Source organism: Plectrocnemia conspersa, unplaced genomic scaffold (genome assembly GCF_051122295.1).
Source record: "Plectrocnemia conspersa isolate PC_06_02 unplaced genomic scaffold, ASM5112229v1 ptg000005l, whole genome shotgun sequence".
NCBI classification, from domain to species: Eukaryota; Metazoa; Arthropoda; class Insecta; order Trichoptera; family Polycentropodidae; genus Plectrocnemia; species Plectrocnemia conspersa.
Genome location: NW_028277169.1, coordinates 3,173,137 through 3,191,318, shown reverse-complemented (window position 1 = coordinate 3,191,318; position 18,182 = coordinate 3,173,137). Strand labels below are relative to the sequence as shown.

The 18,182-nt window shown below is 27.6% G+C and overlaps 1 protein-coding gene across 1 annotated transcript in view; it reads right to left on the bottom strand.

Annotated features, from left to right (window-relative positions):
* The window catches only part of LOC148234676 (protein bric-a-brac 1-like), a 257,669-nt gene that overhangs the window by 16,253 nt on the left and 223,234 nt on the right, over window positions 1-18,182 (bottom strand). Inside the window, exons 3-4 of the mRNA XM_088185659.1 lie at window positions 13,661-13,726; window positions 1,800-1,857 (exon numbers count right to left, since the gene is read on the bottom strand). Of these exons, the coding sequence (XP_088041785.1) occupies window positions 1,800-1,857; window positions 13,661-13,726 (124 nt within the window). The remainder of the gene's footprint in view (window positions 1-1,799; window positions 1,858-13,660; window positions 13,727-18,182) is intronic.

The window sequence follows — 18,182 nt, the reverse complement described above, 5'->3', positions numbered from 1 at the left end:
ATACTTCTACCTTCTATTCGGAATAAGCTAGAGTCAGACTTATGTGACTGAGAATTTGGAAACATATTAATTCAGATTATTTTACAAAGCACCTGCGATACGTTGATGATATAGTAGTCATATAACTTGTTTATGTTTATAAGTAAAAAATACAGAAATCGACCTAAGAATGATTTAGAAATTTGTCTCTAATATATAATAAAATACATATAAACTAAACAAATATTGGGACAATACACTAGAATCAAAATTCATTCAAATAAAGAAGAATTAAGAATGTAATAATAATAAAAATGTCATAAAAAATATTATCAAGTACAAGAAAAACATCTAGTAGAATTGTAACTGTAGATGAGACTAGGGTTCAGTCTTAGTGATTTTCACATCTTTTGACAATTTTGTATAGAGGTTCATGTACGACGAAATCACTCAGCTGAAAGCTTTCTTCTATAGCTGTGCACTTTCTAAGCGATTGAAAACTTTCATTGAATGCAATGGAGAAAAATGTACGAGATAAAATATTATTTAAGGTATTCATTCGATTCACTTTTGTATCTTATATATGTTTAAAATCGAGACGTTCAAAAATATAAAAATATATATATTGTCAAGTGTGACTTACGCTCTTTTTATTGCGAGAGATATAATGTACATGATTGTATTATTTATTCTTATATTATTTTAAACTAGGTTAGTGACAAATTTCATGCTTTTAGATTAAAGAAAAAAAAACACACAAACACACACACATACAATAGGTTATTTGTTAAAAACAATCGAGTGCAGTAGTGACACGTACAGTCATTCGTGTGGAATGACAACATTTGCAACACGTGTGTGAGAGTGAGTTTATTTAAAGCGAAAATCGTATGTCTGCGCTGACGTGTAATGTATACATTTTGTACGGATTGAAAAAAACAACATCGTTTTTGATATTTTAAAATATTTTCAAAGCTTATTCTTGTATGAACTGATCAAAGCTCCGCTTGACGCCAAAGGATTTACATACATTGCACGTGTGGGTGTGAGAGTCGAGAAAAATGCACGTGCGTCTATACCTATTATACATTACACGCGATACAGGATGCGCCAATATAGACTAAAAGATGTAAAGCGATTTTTTAACTTTTAGATTTTTGCCACAAAATCTTGTTATCGTCAATTTTTTTTGAATTTTTTTGCTTCGGATACTCTAAAGAAAAATTTTTTTAAATTAGGTTTTTTACTATTGATTAAATTATATTTATATTACTAAAAAGTGCAAAAAGTAATTAAAAATAAATAATTTGGTTGATTAAAATATTACTATAAAAAATTAACTAAGGCATATACTGAGTAAGTTGCCAAGTAAATGATACCATTTTTTTAGAACAGTAAATTACAAGTTTGTTATTTTATGCAAAACATATTTATTGCTTTTGTGATGTTTTTGTTGAAAGTTACACTTTCAAACTAAGCTATATACTTTTTTATTCACGCTTAAGTACAAAAAACGAATAATTTAAAACGTCAAGCATCTCGAGATATCAACTTATTCACGCCCAAATTTACTAGGAATCAGACGGTATTATAATCAAGCATAAAAATCTTTTTGACAAATTTTAATCGATCATAAGTTATTTTTATTTGCATCGTAAACTAAGCAAAAGAAAACAGTAATATTACGGCTAAACCTTTTTAAAAATTCGCGTTTATATTTTCTAGTGTATATGGTACTGTTGATCAGATATGAAACTTTATCTTAAAATAATATATAAAAAATAACTCCAATCTGTTTACTTCGTTATCATTAAACTCACCGGCTAAAGAAGAAGTGGAAGCACCAAGCCAAGCTTGGCTACTTTCCAGTAGCTTAGCCTGAAACAAAACAGAAAAATAATTAGTTTTTTATTATAAACATATTATACAAAGCATATAATAACTGTTGGTGTAATGAGCACGCACAATACAAACATTTTCTCTCTCTCTCTCTCTCTCTTTGACTCATATTGCAATTTAATTAAATAAAATTTTCAAGGCATTTAATTAATTAAATAAAAATATAAAAAATAATATTTTTAATAAATGCAAAGGGCTAATACTATATATCTTTATAATAATTAAAACATTGATATTTGTTAATAATATTAGTTAAGCAATATATATACAATGCATTTCATTTATATGTATGATCAAAAAAGACAATAAATATTATTATTAGTATAATTAAAATAATATTTTTATTATTAATCTTACTTTACAACCATGAAAGCACAATTAACAACCAATAATTAAGTAGTGCGAAATATAATAAAATAAATATTGAAAAATCTTGATAAATCAGGCAAACTGAAACGGCTGTTCTTTTGTTTTTTTTTAATGTTTAGTAAATAGAAAATACATTTAAATTAATAATAATAATAATACTCTAAAATGAACGAAACACGATGTCCGACGTTGAATATTTTCATGATTCTTATTTGATGAATATTATTGTAAATATTTCGTTGCAGCATAACGCTACAACCATGTAAACACAATCAACGATCACTAAGTATATAATGCGACAGCTAATATAAGAAATATTTTTTGTTGGCAATATTTAGATTAAATTAAGACAATGGGTCACGATGGTCTAAAGCAATAATTGTATTATCTAATACATAAAAAATATAAAATATCAAAATTAAATAATACGAATGTAATGCTAGCGTATTAAGGAGCTGGATGGCCACAGCCATTGGCGAGTCGGCAAGTGCAGACGTCCTAGCCCCAACGAGAAGCAAAAAAGGACGCGATCGTGATTCTCAAAGTCGTTTCAGAACCCAAAATATACATTGACAAATCCGACAAACTGTTGTTTCGTGTTGCCGCTAATTTTTATAATATTTAGTAAATACATTTAAAATATAAGATTAATATTCTAAAATATAGGAAGATTGAATATTATCACTATTTTTATATTATAAATATTTACGATTTATTAAAGGGATTTCATTTATTTATTAGTAAATCATCCGTTGCAATATAATGTTATAACCATGTAAACACAATCAACGATCACTAAATAAATAATGCGACACTTAATATTTTTTTTTGTTGATAATATACGGTGACAAATCAGTCTAATTAAAGCATATTGCCAATAATTTTTATAGTGTGAATAAGTACATTAATAATAATAATAATAATTTTAAATATACGAAACACGATTCATATCTGATGATATTTAAAATGAATTATTATTATTATTGTAAATCTTCCGTTGCAACATAACCTTACAATGATAACACTTATTGATTATTTAAATTATTCATCCGTGAGACTAGGAAAATTTGGATATACCAAATTAACCGGAATTATATTAATTCTGAGCAATTTAACTTGATTTTTCATGTATAAATTACTACTATCGATAAATTTAATTTATGGTGATAATAATTTGTAAGTAACATTAGCAAAAAAGCCAAGTTTATAATTATTTATATTAATATGTAAATACCACATTATTTTCTCAACTATCAACTATTACTCGGTATTGACTCCGCCGTACATGTACGGTGGTCGATCTTTTACTGTTTTGAGGTACCGCAGATAGTTGTATCTTTACATATATAAATATTATTTTATATTAATTTAAGAAAAAATAATGAGAGTCTCTGAATAATATATAAAAAATATTAGAAATAAACTAAAATTAATATGGGTTTTCAAACATATTCACATATGTATGTATATAAATTTATATAGTCTAAGAGTAGTCAAACAAAACTTTGTTACTTAAAATTTGTGATCGTGGCAGGTTTATCACTATCGAAATATCGAAAAAAAAGCGATTTTCAAACAAATGTTTATAAAATTGATTAACCCAGAGGTAATAAAACCACAGAGGCAACTAAAAACTTATCGAATTAAATTAAATATATATATATAAATAAGATTATTAAACATGAATAGAATCATATATTGAAATATATACATACATATAGTATATAATATGTACACACGTTATATACGTTAGGTTAATCAATTATGAAAGTTCAGAGTTCATGCCAACAATTTAATTTATATAACAAGGGGAGTGTCTAACTTCAAACTTAATGAATATTATATAAACCTAATATAAATTTGTATATGCGAATATATACATTTATAATTCACGAGCCAAGTGAATCGAGCGGTTTGGGCTACTTTTAGACGCACCGTTTCGTTAATTAATTTATTAAATACAAATAATGAAGTTTCACTTTATATTGTATGAATAATATATTTATTATATAACAAGCATTGTACTGACGAATAAAATACTGACATTAATTTTTATAATTGTTTACTATGATATTTACAATGCATATTCATGCAGTAACAATAAGTATTAAAATTAAGCAATGTTTTGTTAATATTCACTTTCTAGCTCTCTCCTCAGATACATCTAAAGTAAACATGAGATCTATTCTTGCATTAGTCAAAGACGAAATATATATTCTTTAACAGTGTTATACGATTATATGTAAATCGACACACTGTTTTAAGCATTCAAAAGAAACATAAAAAAAGTTCGTTCATATAAAAGACAATGAAGGCAATTCACTGCAACTAAAACTAAAAACTAATTCTATCAACCAAATTTGAAAGAGGTAGACTTATTTATTAAACAAATTAATATAATCAAAATTAAAATTAATAATTAAACATTATATTTATTTATTGCCTTTATTACAACCATGTAAACACAATCAACAAGTAAGACACCAGACTGTTAATTAGTGAAATCTATTTTATTAATTATAAGCTATGATTACAACTTAAAAGCAACATCACAACACTTTTTTATTTGGTTAGCCTCTAAGCGAATCTATACGAACTGTTTGTAATATAAATTCTTGCGACCCTCACTCTTCGATCGATTCCTAATAAAACAAGGAATTGGAATCATGAAAAGGGATTAATTACATATGAGTAAAAGTTTCGACGGTTTAAACAGTTCGTTTGTAATTAAACGCCTTTCACAAACTAAATGTTCACCTGGAAATTTTTTGAATGCGGTATTTTTTCATTGTTCGCTTTTTCATCGTATTTGTGGTCTAGACAGGGGTGTCAAACGACAGACCGCTACGTATCAACGACAATGTGCAGAATGCGGTTTTGTGTGAAAATATAGAAAATAAGCGTTGATAAAAATAATGTTTTAAAATTGGTGCAAATACCGAATGTGCTATCGATACGTTTAAAATTGTAGCATATTTTTTAATTATAAAAATTATAATTCACAGGTACAATGAAAATATGATTTATTTGGATGAAAATATAAATTCGATCAGTCATTACATATTAAGTTAATATTCTTTGGTTTTTGAAATTTTACGGATAAAAATCGTGGTTAATAAATCAAATACAGTCATAGTGACATTTATGCTGTAATAATAGTTTATGTTTAATAAAATACAGATTGATATTTACACTTTGGTGATGTTGCAACGGAAGAATAAATTAGATTAAAATGCTATTTTTTATACAAAATACCCCACGAGTTTAGTAGTAAGCTGTATGGGTTTGATATAATAACTTAACTTTTGTAAAATTGTAATAAATTTAAAATAAGCAAGGCAATAAAAATTAATTTGTATATTAAGCATTTTTTTTTAACTTAACTCACCGAGGAAATATTTATTAATAAAAAAAAATATTAATTTCAATTCTAGCAATTATCTAATGGCAAACTTGTGTTTTAAGATTTTTGATTAATTTTATGAAAAAAATTCAAACCATCTGTGAACCGTGGGATGTTCCTTACTCTACTAGGGTGTTCATTGATTTAATAACTGCATTCTAAAACTGCAAAGTCATAAAAAAACTGCATAAGTCGACCTCCCTACAGCATATAGATTAGGACTTCGTTATAGGAATACTACGTTATAGGGGGGACTGGGCATCCAAACAAAAATTGAGGTTAGGTTTTTTCAACTATCAAATTTTTTACCCATTTTTATGTATTAAATGACATTGTTTTTAGTTTGTAAACATGAGCACGTGCCATATGTTTTTATTGCGACACGCGCGCGAAGAATGTCCTTGATTTTTCGAGTGCCAGGAGAGTCAAACGAAACAGTTTTTAAAGTTATTTTTTTAAAATCCATAAGCCTACAATAAATAAAAAGTAAATATAAATTATCAAACTTTTTCTGCAGTATGTTTTATTTTAGGATATAAATAAAAACCTAGTAATTATATTAAAAAGAAACAGTAATGGTAGAAATAAAATAAAAAAATAGAGTAATTATGCGAGACATTTTTAATACCTTAATTTCATCACCATTTTCATTAATAATAGGATAAATTTATTTATTGACTTATGTCTGCATTTCTTCTCGAATTTTATAATATGTGGCTTGATCATAATTTGCAGATTACTCTGCGGTATTGAATAAATTATTATATTTACATGGGTTTTGCATTTCAATTTTGATGTAAAAAATTAGCTAAGTTTAGAAGGATTACGTGTTATTTTAAATGTATTAAATTTGAATGGTGGATATAAAGTGTTTTATATCATATTTCTAAATATATTTTATGATTCATTAATACATTTTAGATTTGTAATAGATATGTATTACATAATTAAATAGTATTATTATAAAAAATTAAAATGGTTGAAACCCCCAGAAAAGTGTAGACATAATGCATTAAAAAACCATGTGCATTGATTTTCTCGATTATAATTTTTTTCATAGCTATATAGAAAAACATATTTTTTACTGTATTTTTTACGCGGCGGCGTTTCGTCTGTTACAGCGAAGTCAAGGGACAAACAGTCACATAAAGTACGCTATACGGGGGACGCTATAAGAGGTACTACCGCAAACTTTACTACGGTTTACTATATTTATTTTGTATATATATATATGTAATTTTTTATTTTATTGAAAAAATCTGCAATTTTCAAAAAATAAAATTATAATAAAATTAAATTTATTACCGCATTAGCGTGTCATGGTTTTTTTTGGCAATTTGTACAGATTATGCATATTTGCGTCAACGGCTCAAAACGATAATCTTTTATTTAAGACGCAAAAGTCATTTTAGTTTAAAAGTTTTTTTGTTTTTAAAGCCTAAGGCCGGTTTCACACGTGCCGGATGGATTTTCCCGGCACTGGGCCGGCGCTGTGTAGTCGGGGTGGTGTTGTATGGGCAGCGTCGGGCCGGCGCCGGATGGATTCGTCCGGCACGTCTGAAATGGTAGGTACTAGCCCATACAACACACGGCACCGGCCCGGTGCCGAGTGAATCATCCGGCACGTGTGAAACCAGTCTAAGTGTTATGTAAGAAATTTATTCAGATTCTGTTACATTTTTAATTTGTTATATTTTATAAGCTTTTAGAGTTATATTTTTTTTCGACTAATTTTGAGTTGAGGATTATAATTATGAAGCAAAATAAAAGGAGAAAAAATTTATTTTGAAGAAATTGTATGTAAAAATAATTCTTGACAAAAAGTATTTGCCGATTATTTTGATCGTAGTAAAGTTATATTTGAAGTAAATGATATATAAAATATTAAACAATTAAGATAAGAGTTAAAAGCAATTGCAATTAGCCACATTAAAAAAAATTATGTGTCGGCAAAAAAGTACTACTCAATATGCTGTAAGATATTTTCACCGAAACGTGATGGACAAAAAGTAATGGTAGAATTTAGTCACAAAATAAATATTATTTTTAATATAGATCGAATCAAAAACGACCTAGCTAAGAAATCTGGAGACCAAGATAGGTCCAGGTACGCATAAGACGATGACCCCAACATTGAAAGTTGGAACAATATTGGTAATAGAGATGCGAGAAAGAAAAGGTGCGATACGCAAGCCCTTACATCTCACAATATATATATATATATATATATATATATATATATATATATATATATATATATATATATTTATATGCATAAAAAAATAAACGAATGCACGCAAGTTAAAATTTATTAATTTATAAACGCAGAGAATTGGAGTAAAAGCCCAATAAATATTTACTATTGCATATACAATATTCTGTGGAAAAATGTGCGTCAAAATAAGTTGCCTTTCTGTAAATATTCACGGCACTGAAGCTAAAGATCAAAAAAAAAATTAACACACACACGCAGAAAAAGTTGGAAGAAATATTTAATTAAGCATAATCATAACATTTTGACGCCCGAGTTATGTTGAAAGCATCACTTGATATTTTTATACATCTAATAACAGCTGGACTTCAATGAAATACGCACCAAATTATAAATAATATATACATATGTATATAATATATAAAAAAAGTTGTGAGCCACTGACACATTTCAAATATGCGCAACAATATATTTTTATTCAAGTTTAACTGTATATGATTGAATTCATACATATAATATTTGAGTATATTAATTATATATTATGTACTTTCTCTAACAGATTGCGTCAAAGCCAATGCAATCAACACTTTCTCAAACTGTGTGTTTGTAATATATTTTTTTCGAAAATAATGATTGTAAGAGCGATTTTTTTAATTTTTTTTTTTTAAATTTAATTATTTTTTTATTTATAAACACATATTGAGAATCACTGTGTTTCTGTAGTCATATCGCCACAAAAGGAAGCCTTGAATTATTTAAAAATGTAATTGGCATAAATATTTTTGATCTACATTTTGATTTGCTGAGTAGTTTGCAATATTTTGTGTATAATAATAATATTAATAATAAAAATCTAAACATAGCCTTAAATTATTTGCGAATATTTTTTATTGGCTCTTAATAATTATTTTTATAATTATAGGTTAGATTTATGTAATATTTATATTATAAAAAAATAAGTCAATATTGGCACATAGAATTTTTGATAGTGTAATAGGCATAAAAAATGTTTTTAATAAGAAAATAATTAAACGGTGGCGATTTAAAATTAGCTTTAAAATTAGCACTGAATAATTTCAGAATAATTTTAGGTGAAGCGCAATATAATAATATTATTAAAAATGTAAGTAACCTCAAATTATTTGAGAATATCAAACAAATCTTTATATTCATTTGAGGAAAATTTATCATATTTAAAAGTAGTCTATAATTATTTGAAAATATTATAGAGATAAAGATTTTTGAACGATTTATTTATTATAATAATAAAATAATTAAACATTGGCTCATTTAAGAATAGCTTGAAATAATTTATGTATAGCAATCACTCAATAATTTGGAGATAGTTTACAAAAAATAAGATTAATATTATTAAAAAAAAAAATGAATCTGAAATTATTTAAGAATATCATTCAGATTTATTATTATTTATTTTTATAATTTAAGCCAAGGTTTATATATTGATATTAAAAAAAATAAAGAGCAAATAAATCATTTAACAAATATTGGCACATTTAAGCGTAGCTTAGGCATTCAGATTTTTTATTAATTTGCCTCAATTTTTATAAGAGAATAATTAAATGGTTTGTGATGAGTGATATTTGCATACTTAATTTATTGAATAATAAAAAAATATAATGATTTTATATGACACAATATTTTATTATTTTTAGAATAGTTAAGAGAAATGTACATAAATATTTTTTTTGCAGTGCAGCGAAAATTAATCGACATTCGAAGCGTTTATTTGAAAGCATTTGATAAAATCGGCTTCCCTGGATTTTTTCCGCTCAAAGGCGAAAATAGGATAGACGTGACGGTCGGTGGAGAGGCGGAGGTGTCGCTAATTCTCCACCTGTTGAACAGAGCCGGCTTTGGGATTTACCCTCGGGACGAAATTCCGAATCGCTCCGAAGCTCACAAGCGACCCTTTTCCATTGTTATTATTTTGTTTGTTCACATTGGTCGTTAAACATTATTTTTTTATTTAAGTGTTAAAATTAGATTTACGTATAGATTTTTCGATACGCTGCCTGATAAATGCGTTTAAAACGCGTATATGAAGAACAAAACTCAGACTTTTTTATAACAAAAACAGAAGACATTACTAGAATAATGATAAATATATTTGCCACAAAGATAAGATACGTTAATTTATATATTTACTTTAAATTAACGCGTTAAATTCAGCTGCATTAATAAAATTACTAGAGTAAAAACTCTAGTAATTTTATTTTTGAAATTATTAAATTGATAAAACAGATACTACAAAAAAAAGCAATTGTCATTTTTATTTATGTTTGACTATAATCTTTTTGCCACAATGATAAAATCAATTTAAAACAATATTTTTTGAATACATATAAATAATATTTTATCTTAAAAATTTAACTTTTTCCACTTTAAAAAATCATAAATATAATCTAGAGTGCAAAACTTAGTTTGAAATAGATTAAATATGTAATATGTAACATTGTATATGTAATTAATCATATAAATACATTTTTAAAAGTATTTTAGTATATTTATTAATGTAAATGTTTTAAAATGCGCTATACTAATTATTATATTATTAATTTTTTAATCATAGTGTAATTTTGCATATAAATTGATTTTATCTTTGCGACAAAACATTCTTATATATATATAAAATAACATCACTGCCTTTGAGATTTACAGACATAAATCAACATCAATAAATTGGTAAATAATAATTTTATTATTTTGTGGTCTATTTAAAAGTAGCCTAGATTATTTTGTTAAATAAAAAAAATCGATTAAAACTCTTTATCTGTATGATATTTATAAGTAACTGTATTGCTAATAATAAATTATTTTGAATTAACTTTTTAAAACTAGAAATATAATCGGAAAATTATAATATAAAATTGTTTACTAAAAATATATTAATGGTGGCGCATTTAAAAGTAGTCCAGTATTATAGTATTATTTTTATGAGCATATTATTATAAGCTACTCTTTAATGCCTCGCATAATAATTATTTTCTTATTAAATAATTTAGAGCAAAGCAAAAAATATATTGCCACTATTAAATTATTTTTAATTGATCACTTTTGATTGCTTTCTATTATATAAAATATAAATATATAGCTCTAACCTTAAGTTATAAATTAAATCGGCAAATTATAATATAAAAGCCAACCAAAAATCTGAGTGATATTTTCAGATAATTCCAGGTATTTATTTTTTAATAAAAATATTAATAAGTGGTGATTAATATTTAAAAGAAGTCCGGTGTTATTTATATGAGCAAATCATTACAGCAATGAATAATGTATCGTATAAAAACATAATAAATAAATAGAAATTAGTAATTCACAACATTGTAGTTAATTTTAAATATATTAATTTAAATTACCGAGTTATATTGAAACAATTTAGTTTAAGATGAATAAAGAAAAGGGAACGGTCTTAGTGAACTGCTTTGGGGGGTGCGAAATATATTTTTAAATCAATTATATTAACCCATTACCGCCCACCGTACACGCTTGTGTACACCTGTTCGATTTGCTAGTACTAAACAATAAAAAAAAATGTTGGCAATAATGCTTAAATAAATGATTCAAAATTTAGTTATATTATACTTTAATCAAAATTAAATTTAATATCTACAATTGTAATCTCGTAAATGATCCAAATCAATCAGGCAAAAAGATCGGGTTTTTGACCCACAAGTTCAACAATAAGAACATATTTATTTATTAGAACGCAAAACCTTTCGCTTAGTAAACAATGACTTATCGTCGATTCCAAATCGAACAAAGTGGCGTCGCTTCTTGGAATTTTCCACCGCAACAAAGGTGCGTGTCGTGGTAGTGATATATTTTCGCATCGCGAGATGAAAGAGCCGGATTATAAATATTATTACAATAATCCATTTAATGACGGTGTCGGTATCTTTAAAACATAACTGCGCGTTAATGAGTCGGAAACCGACGGCGGCTTTATTTATAATAATACATATATCCAATGAAAGCGCGCATCAAAGGGGTCTAACCCCTTCGCGGTACATAAAAAGGGACAAAGAGGTCCAGCGTGGGCGGGCTGCGTTCATTTCAATTTAATTCGAAAAAATGAGACGCATTCGTCTCCATACTGTAATTCAGACGCCGCTGGAGCATTTACTATTCTATCCTTTGCGAAAAAGCACAGGGTTGTTGACACGTGATATTGAAAAAGCTTTCGATACGGCTTCATATACGAGTAGTATTTTATATTTTAAACGAAGGGCGCACTAAAATATTATTGAGTCAAATATCAGGTTCCGTTACTAAATAGCAGCATTGATACGACTACTTTTTTTTTAATTTTGAAATTATCGTTATTTATAAAAAGTTAAACGTTTTAAAGAAATGTAAAAAACAACCAGATTAAAATTTGTTTGAATCAAACCGTTGCGAAAATTAAAATTATAACTAAATTTTAAATTACTACCATCCTAAATATTTTTTCGAGGTCCTTGTGAATGGTAAGCTCGTCGAGAAGCTGGGTGACTAGTCCAAAAGGAACGTTTTCGAGCGCTTGCGTCTGTCCACGACTGATAAGAACGAGGATGCGATTGCGACTCTCTGGAACACTCGCAGATGAAAGTCAATATTAGCCACTTCAAAAGTGATACGCCGAGAATACAATGAATTGTATCACATTGTTGCGAATTGTCAGAAGCACATCTTAGCAACACAAAAGCTCATAAGAAATAGGTTCTAGGATACTTATAGAGAATTTTTATTTCAATTCTCTTAAAAAACTACTTCGCTTTGCTTGAATTCCAGACAATGGAGCCATATTCGAGGACGGTAAGAAATAGTAAAACGCGCTTCGTATAACGAAGCCGAGCATAATTGACGCCTTATCTGATATTTCTGGTTAAAATAATTCTATGAGGTAAGAGGAACAGGAAAATATGACAGCGTTACACTGAAGGTAATCGATTGTCGGTCGACTTCCTGCACAACGACTCCATGTATTTCTGTAAAGAGAGTGAATACGCTGAAACACTTTCAGGTCATCAGCATATTCCGAGTTCTCAATCGCTAATGAGGAACAAGGACCTAGATTATATCTCTGCGGTAATACTCATTGGTACGATTACCATAGCTCACATACTGACGGAGGTGAGTTATGTAACTAAAAAAAAAACTAACAATAAACTGAAGTTGCTGAACTTTCGAATGAAAAGCGCATGAAAAACTCGGTATAGACAGCAAGAGGCTAATGACCATGGAACGACGCAACCCGCAATTTTTATATATATTAGACAATAGCAACAGGACAAATAGTCTGTTTGACATAGGAGTAACGCCACGTACCTATCACTTCGCTTCCGAATTGAAACATAAGAGAGCTTAACAAGTGGAGCAATTCCGAGTATCGAGTTCAACTAGAGTTTTATCAGGACTTTTAGACTACGTTGCGAATTTAAAAGCGAACTCTTTATTTAATAAAATTGTTATAAATAATATAAATTCGCTTTGAGTGGATCTCTCAAGGTTGAACGACGCACCCAGCTCTCGAGTTTTTTTTATGGATTTTACCTATGCTGAAAAAACACATGAACAAGTATAATTATACATATGAAATACTGTGAAAGTCCATTGGCAATAATCCCATTATACAAATCTAAAAGTTAGTATCTGTTAGTAACTGTAAGTAACGGTTAGTAACTGTTAGTAACTACTGATTTTGTGAGTGAGTGATATTTTGGTTAGTTGCGAGCCTGGATTTGTCCGCGTGCAGTTTTATTTTTATTTTTTATTCTTTTTTGTAGGTTACGTACCATGTAGATCTCGTTACACAGACTCGACGTTTCGTTAGCAGCCCTCGCACCTTCGTCTGACGACAACTGAAAATCGTACGGCTCGATTATCCCTCTGAATAGATTTTTTAAATTTATTTTTTTACATAGCGACGCGAGCATACACACAAACACATGTTTATTGCACAGAGAAACGCCGTTAATTGACAAAATAAAATAAATTAACGGTGCTTGACTGTGTGAGGTTAAGTGCCGAGATATTTATGACGATTTGAGTGAATCGTTTATTTAGAACTATGTAAAAAATATTTTTTATTTTTTATTAAATAAAAATTTGATATTGATGAATTATTTATTGCGTTTTTACATTTAACATAAACAAAAATAAAAGCAGTATATCAAAACAATAATATTTTTATTTATATTTTAATATAATAATTTAATTTTAAATTATTTGAGTTTTTGTATTATAAATTTATTTTTTATACTTTATGAAATTAATAATTTTGTATTATATGCCACATTTATGCATAACTGCTGTTATTGTACGAGAAGCCCGAATTTCGATACAATACAAAAAAACTATTTTTTTAATTATATAGATAATAAACATAATAAATATAATTAATATTTCAATAATAAATTTTCATTTAAGATTTCAGTACATAAAATGTGTGAATGTATTTTAATTTTAATATATATTTAAATTTAAAAATATTTAATTTTTTTAAAACAATATTACGAATTTAATTAAGATACAAGTACTATTAAAAATAAATCTGTATTGAAAGTCACACAAAATTCTATAATTAATATTTATAAAAAATATTTTTTTATTATTGCACCGTTATATATTATAAAGCGAGATTTAATTATTACTTGTATCAAACACAAGATCATTGATTTATGAGCATCTTTAAATCAGAGCACAATACAAACAACTCATCTAAGAAATCGGCGGATAGTCTCTAACGCTCAAGAACGTTCACAGCCTTATAATATGTATATATATATATGTAATATTTAGTGAACGAGAGAACTTAAACAGCTTACAAAGCTCGGGAATTCCACATAATTCCCGGATTACACACGTCGTTCGAAACGCGCAGTACTTACACAAAGAATGTGTGTATATTGTAGCACATTTTAAGATTAGCCTACGCTACACGCGGTGATACGTAGAATTAACGTACCAGAAAATTGATATGACCTCTTAAATTATCTTACGGCTCCCGTTTTATAATTTAAAATGCCTTTTAATAGGCCCAATTACGACTACGTCATAAACATATATATATTTAAATTAAATAGTAAAAGAGACATTGCCACATTTATATCCGTCATGTGGTTAATAATACTTCATATTTCGACTAAAATATATTCAATAAAAAACTAGCATGTTCATGGTAGATAGGGACAGATTAGATTATTTAAATATTAAATACAACCATTTTTAAATTCAATTATGTATTATACATATATAAATTTTATTTTAATTGAAGTAACTTTATGCTACTTTCATATACTCTCCGTTGATTTTTCAACGGGTACGATACTGATGTATTATATTTTGCAATTATGTATACTATAATATCAAACGCACATAATTCGATCACGATTACTGATTTCATTATATATTATTATTTTATATACGCACACGTGTATGGTTATTATAGTAATAATAATATTATTATTATTAATAATAATAATAACGCGCTCGTGTGTTAGAACAAAATTGAATTTATAACATCAGATACCGCAGGTAAACATAATACGTTTCTGCTCCACCTGAGTGCGTTGCATCTTGCCAGATATATAATTTCCAATGATGAATAATTGTAGTTGTTGAGTTTCCGTCGAAGCTGCATCTCGATATACGCAAAATATAGCATTAACAAAAATGCACTTTTAATATCATTGATAAAAAGAAGAAGCAGGAGGAAACTAGACTCATTAAATATATATGTATATATTATATAATATAATATAAATATTAGTCTAATTTTTAAAATTTTATTTTTCCCAAGATAACATGTTTTTCATTGAGGTCTTTACAAGTTTTGCATACCATATGTATGTAAATGCATTAATTTTTAAGCAATCTACTATTCAAATAGCAACCAGAAGTTGACTATTCCTGGCGCGATTCGGCAACAAGTGGCATGCGTCACAGTGTCACGGCCGAAATGTTCCACGCTTTCTCAAAACTGTTGAACAAAAATCGAACAATAATACATATATTTCAATAAATATATTTATTTTATTTTATTCACCATCCACGCGAACGGCAGAACATACATATGTATATTAATACATTTATATGCAGCCCAGATGGTATCTCTCGATGATGAATCGTTTGTTGTACGGACGCTAAACGGTGTTAAATTATATGAACAATGAAAAAGAAATGTTTCTCATATATCTCCCGCGATATATCTTTCTTCTTATCGCCTCTATGCATGTACATTGTTAAGCGTTAAATTAATATACACACACACATGTATACATGCGTGAATATGTATGTTCATTTCGGACGTTAATTAAACTTAATTAAGCTATTTTATTTGAGGGGCGGGACTTTAAGTTGTACAGTTTTTATTATATTTAACTATTTAGTAAAGTTTATGCCACCATACAATTTAATATATGCATAAACCTAGCTAGTCAAATCATATATTTTATCATTGCAGATCAGATAATCTCAATAGAATGTTTAAAAAGCACTGATTTAATGCAAATTTATAAATAAACAATTTTATTTAATCAATTAAAATAAGTTCAAAATTTTGATTACAGATGTCACTATAACAATTTTTAAATATTTTAGTAATATTTATTTATTATAAATAAATATTTTATAATTGGTTTATAACTTGGCTAAATTGTATACAAAAAAATGTTATTTTTAACTTTTTCATGTATATATAAAGCTACTTTACACTACCCTCTTTTACTTTTTCAATGAGTACCACTATTATTATATAAATAATGCAGAATCATGTACAAAAACAAGCAGATCTTATCAAAAAGGGAATGAAAATATTTAATATAATAGGTATAGTGAAGAACTTGCCAACATTATGAAACACAGTATTCAATAAACATCTTTACACTTACGGAATTATTGTTTAACTTTTTTATTTAGATTTATTGGAAAAAAACTTTGTATTGAGACCTAATAATAATAAAGCATTCCTGTCATTTTGAAACATTTAATTGTCAAAAATGGGGTAAAAGCTTGTGTTACTAAGATGAAATAAAATAACTGGGTGCTTGGAGTGTAGTAAAGTAAATAACTCATTAAAAGCTATTAAATATGGATAACCAACCACTTGATTTAGAAAGCAGTGAATCTCAATTCAGACGTTAAAGTATTTCTTATTGCAAACTTTTAGTGTATAATTCTGAAACACTAATGAAGTATCTTCATCTTTTCAATTACATCAATACACCGGGGTGCTTTGAAGTTTGCAATGCTTTCAGCTTCATATTTCATATGAAAAACTGCACGTGGCTAGTCTACGTTTAAAGAAGTCACAAAAGTGTACAAAAAAATCAGGTTGGGGTAATTGAGAAAGAGTAAAACATAATCCAATAATCTTATACCTTCGGCTACACCGATGAGATTCTTCAGAACAATAAAGTTGAGTTCAATGTTGAAAAGCATAAGGAACATTATACGACTTTATAGTCATGAATTATAATAAGATTTAAAACTGCTGAATTTATTCATATTGATTAATCTAGAATCTAGATGACTATATGTTGTTTGAAACCAAAACATAAGTAAATAAAATACATCAATATTTATGTGAAAATCATCAACTTAAATTCAACTGCGTTCAGATTTTTGACCAAATCTGTCAAAATTGCAATGATCTTATATTAATTTACTCTTTTGTAGCTGAGACGTATAACGATGACATTGTCTACATGATATATAATATAAATTAATAAACAAACGTTCCCATCGTCCATTATTAAATGAATTACACGCGTATCTTACATCAATTGATATAATTTTTTAATCACGGTGCACAAAAAAAATCATCGCATACGATACACGATACGAATGCGGCATGAGAATGAAAACGCCACATCCGTTTATTAAAAACATAGAGTGTGTGTGTAAAGGTATTTTTCACAGTTGAACAATTTCGCTGCAAAACGCTAGTGAAATTATTCATGTTATTCAGTAGTCACATAATAATGTTTTATATGTTAATCATTTGCATTGTATTCCGTTTTGCTAAATCACTCACTAAGACCGGTATCTGACGATCGGCATTTCAGGTCGAGCAAAACGCGAACGTACACCGATACAGGCTGTTACATAATATGATAATACGTTTACAGCTGCAACTATCAAAACACCCAAACCCATCGATCATTAAATTAATGAGTCCTTTATTAAGCAGCGTTTTTAATTTTGAATCAAATCCAGCAAATATATATGTATTATATAATTTTTTACTTTGTATAAAACTTTATGTATAGAATATGAGCTTTTGCATGCAGCATATATGTTAAATTCAATACATTT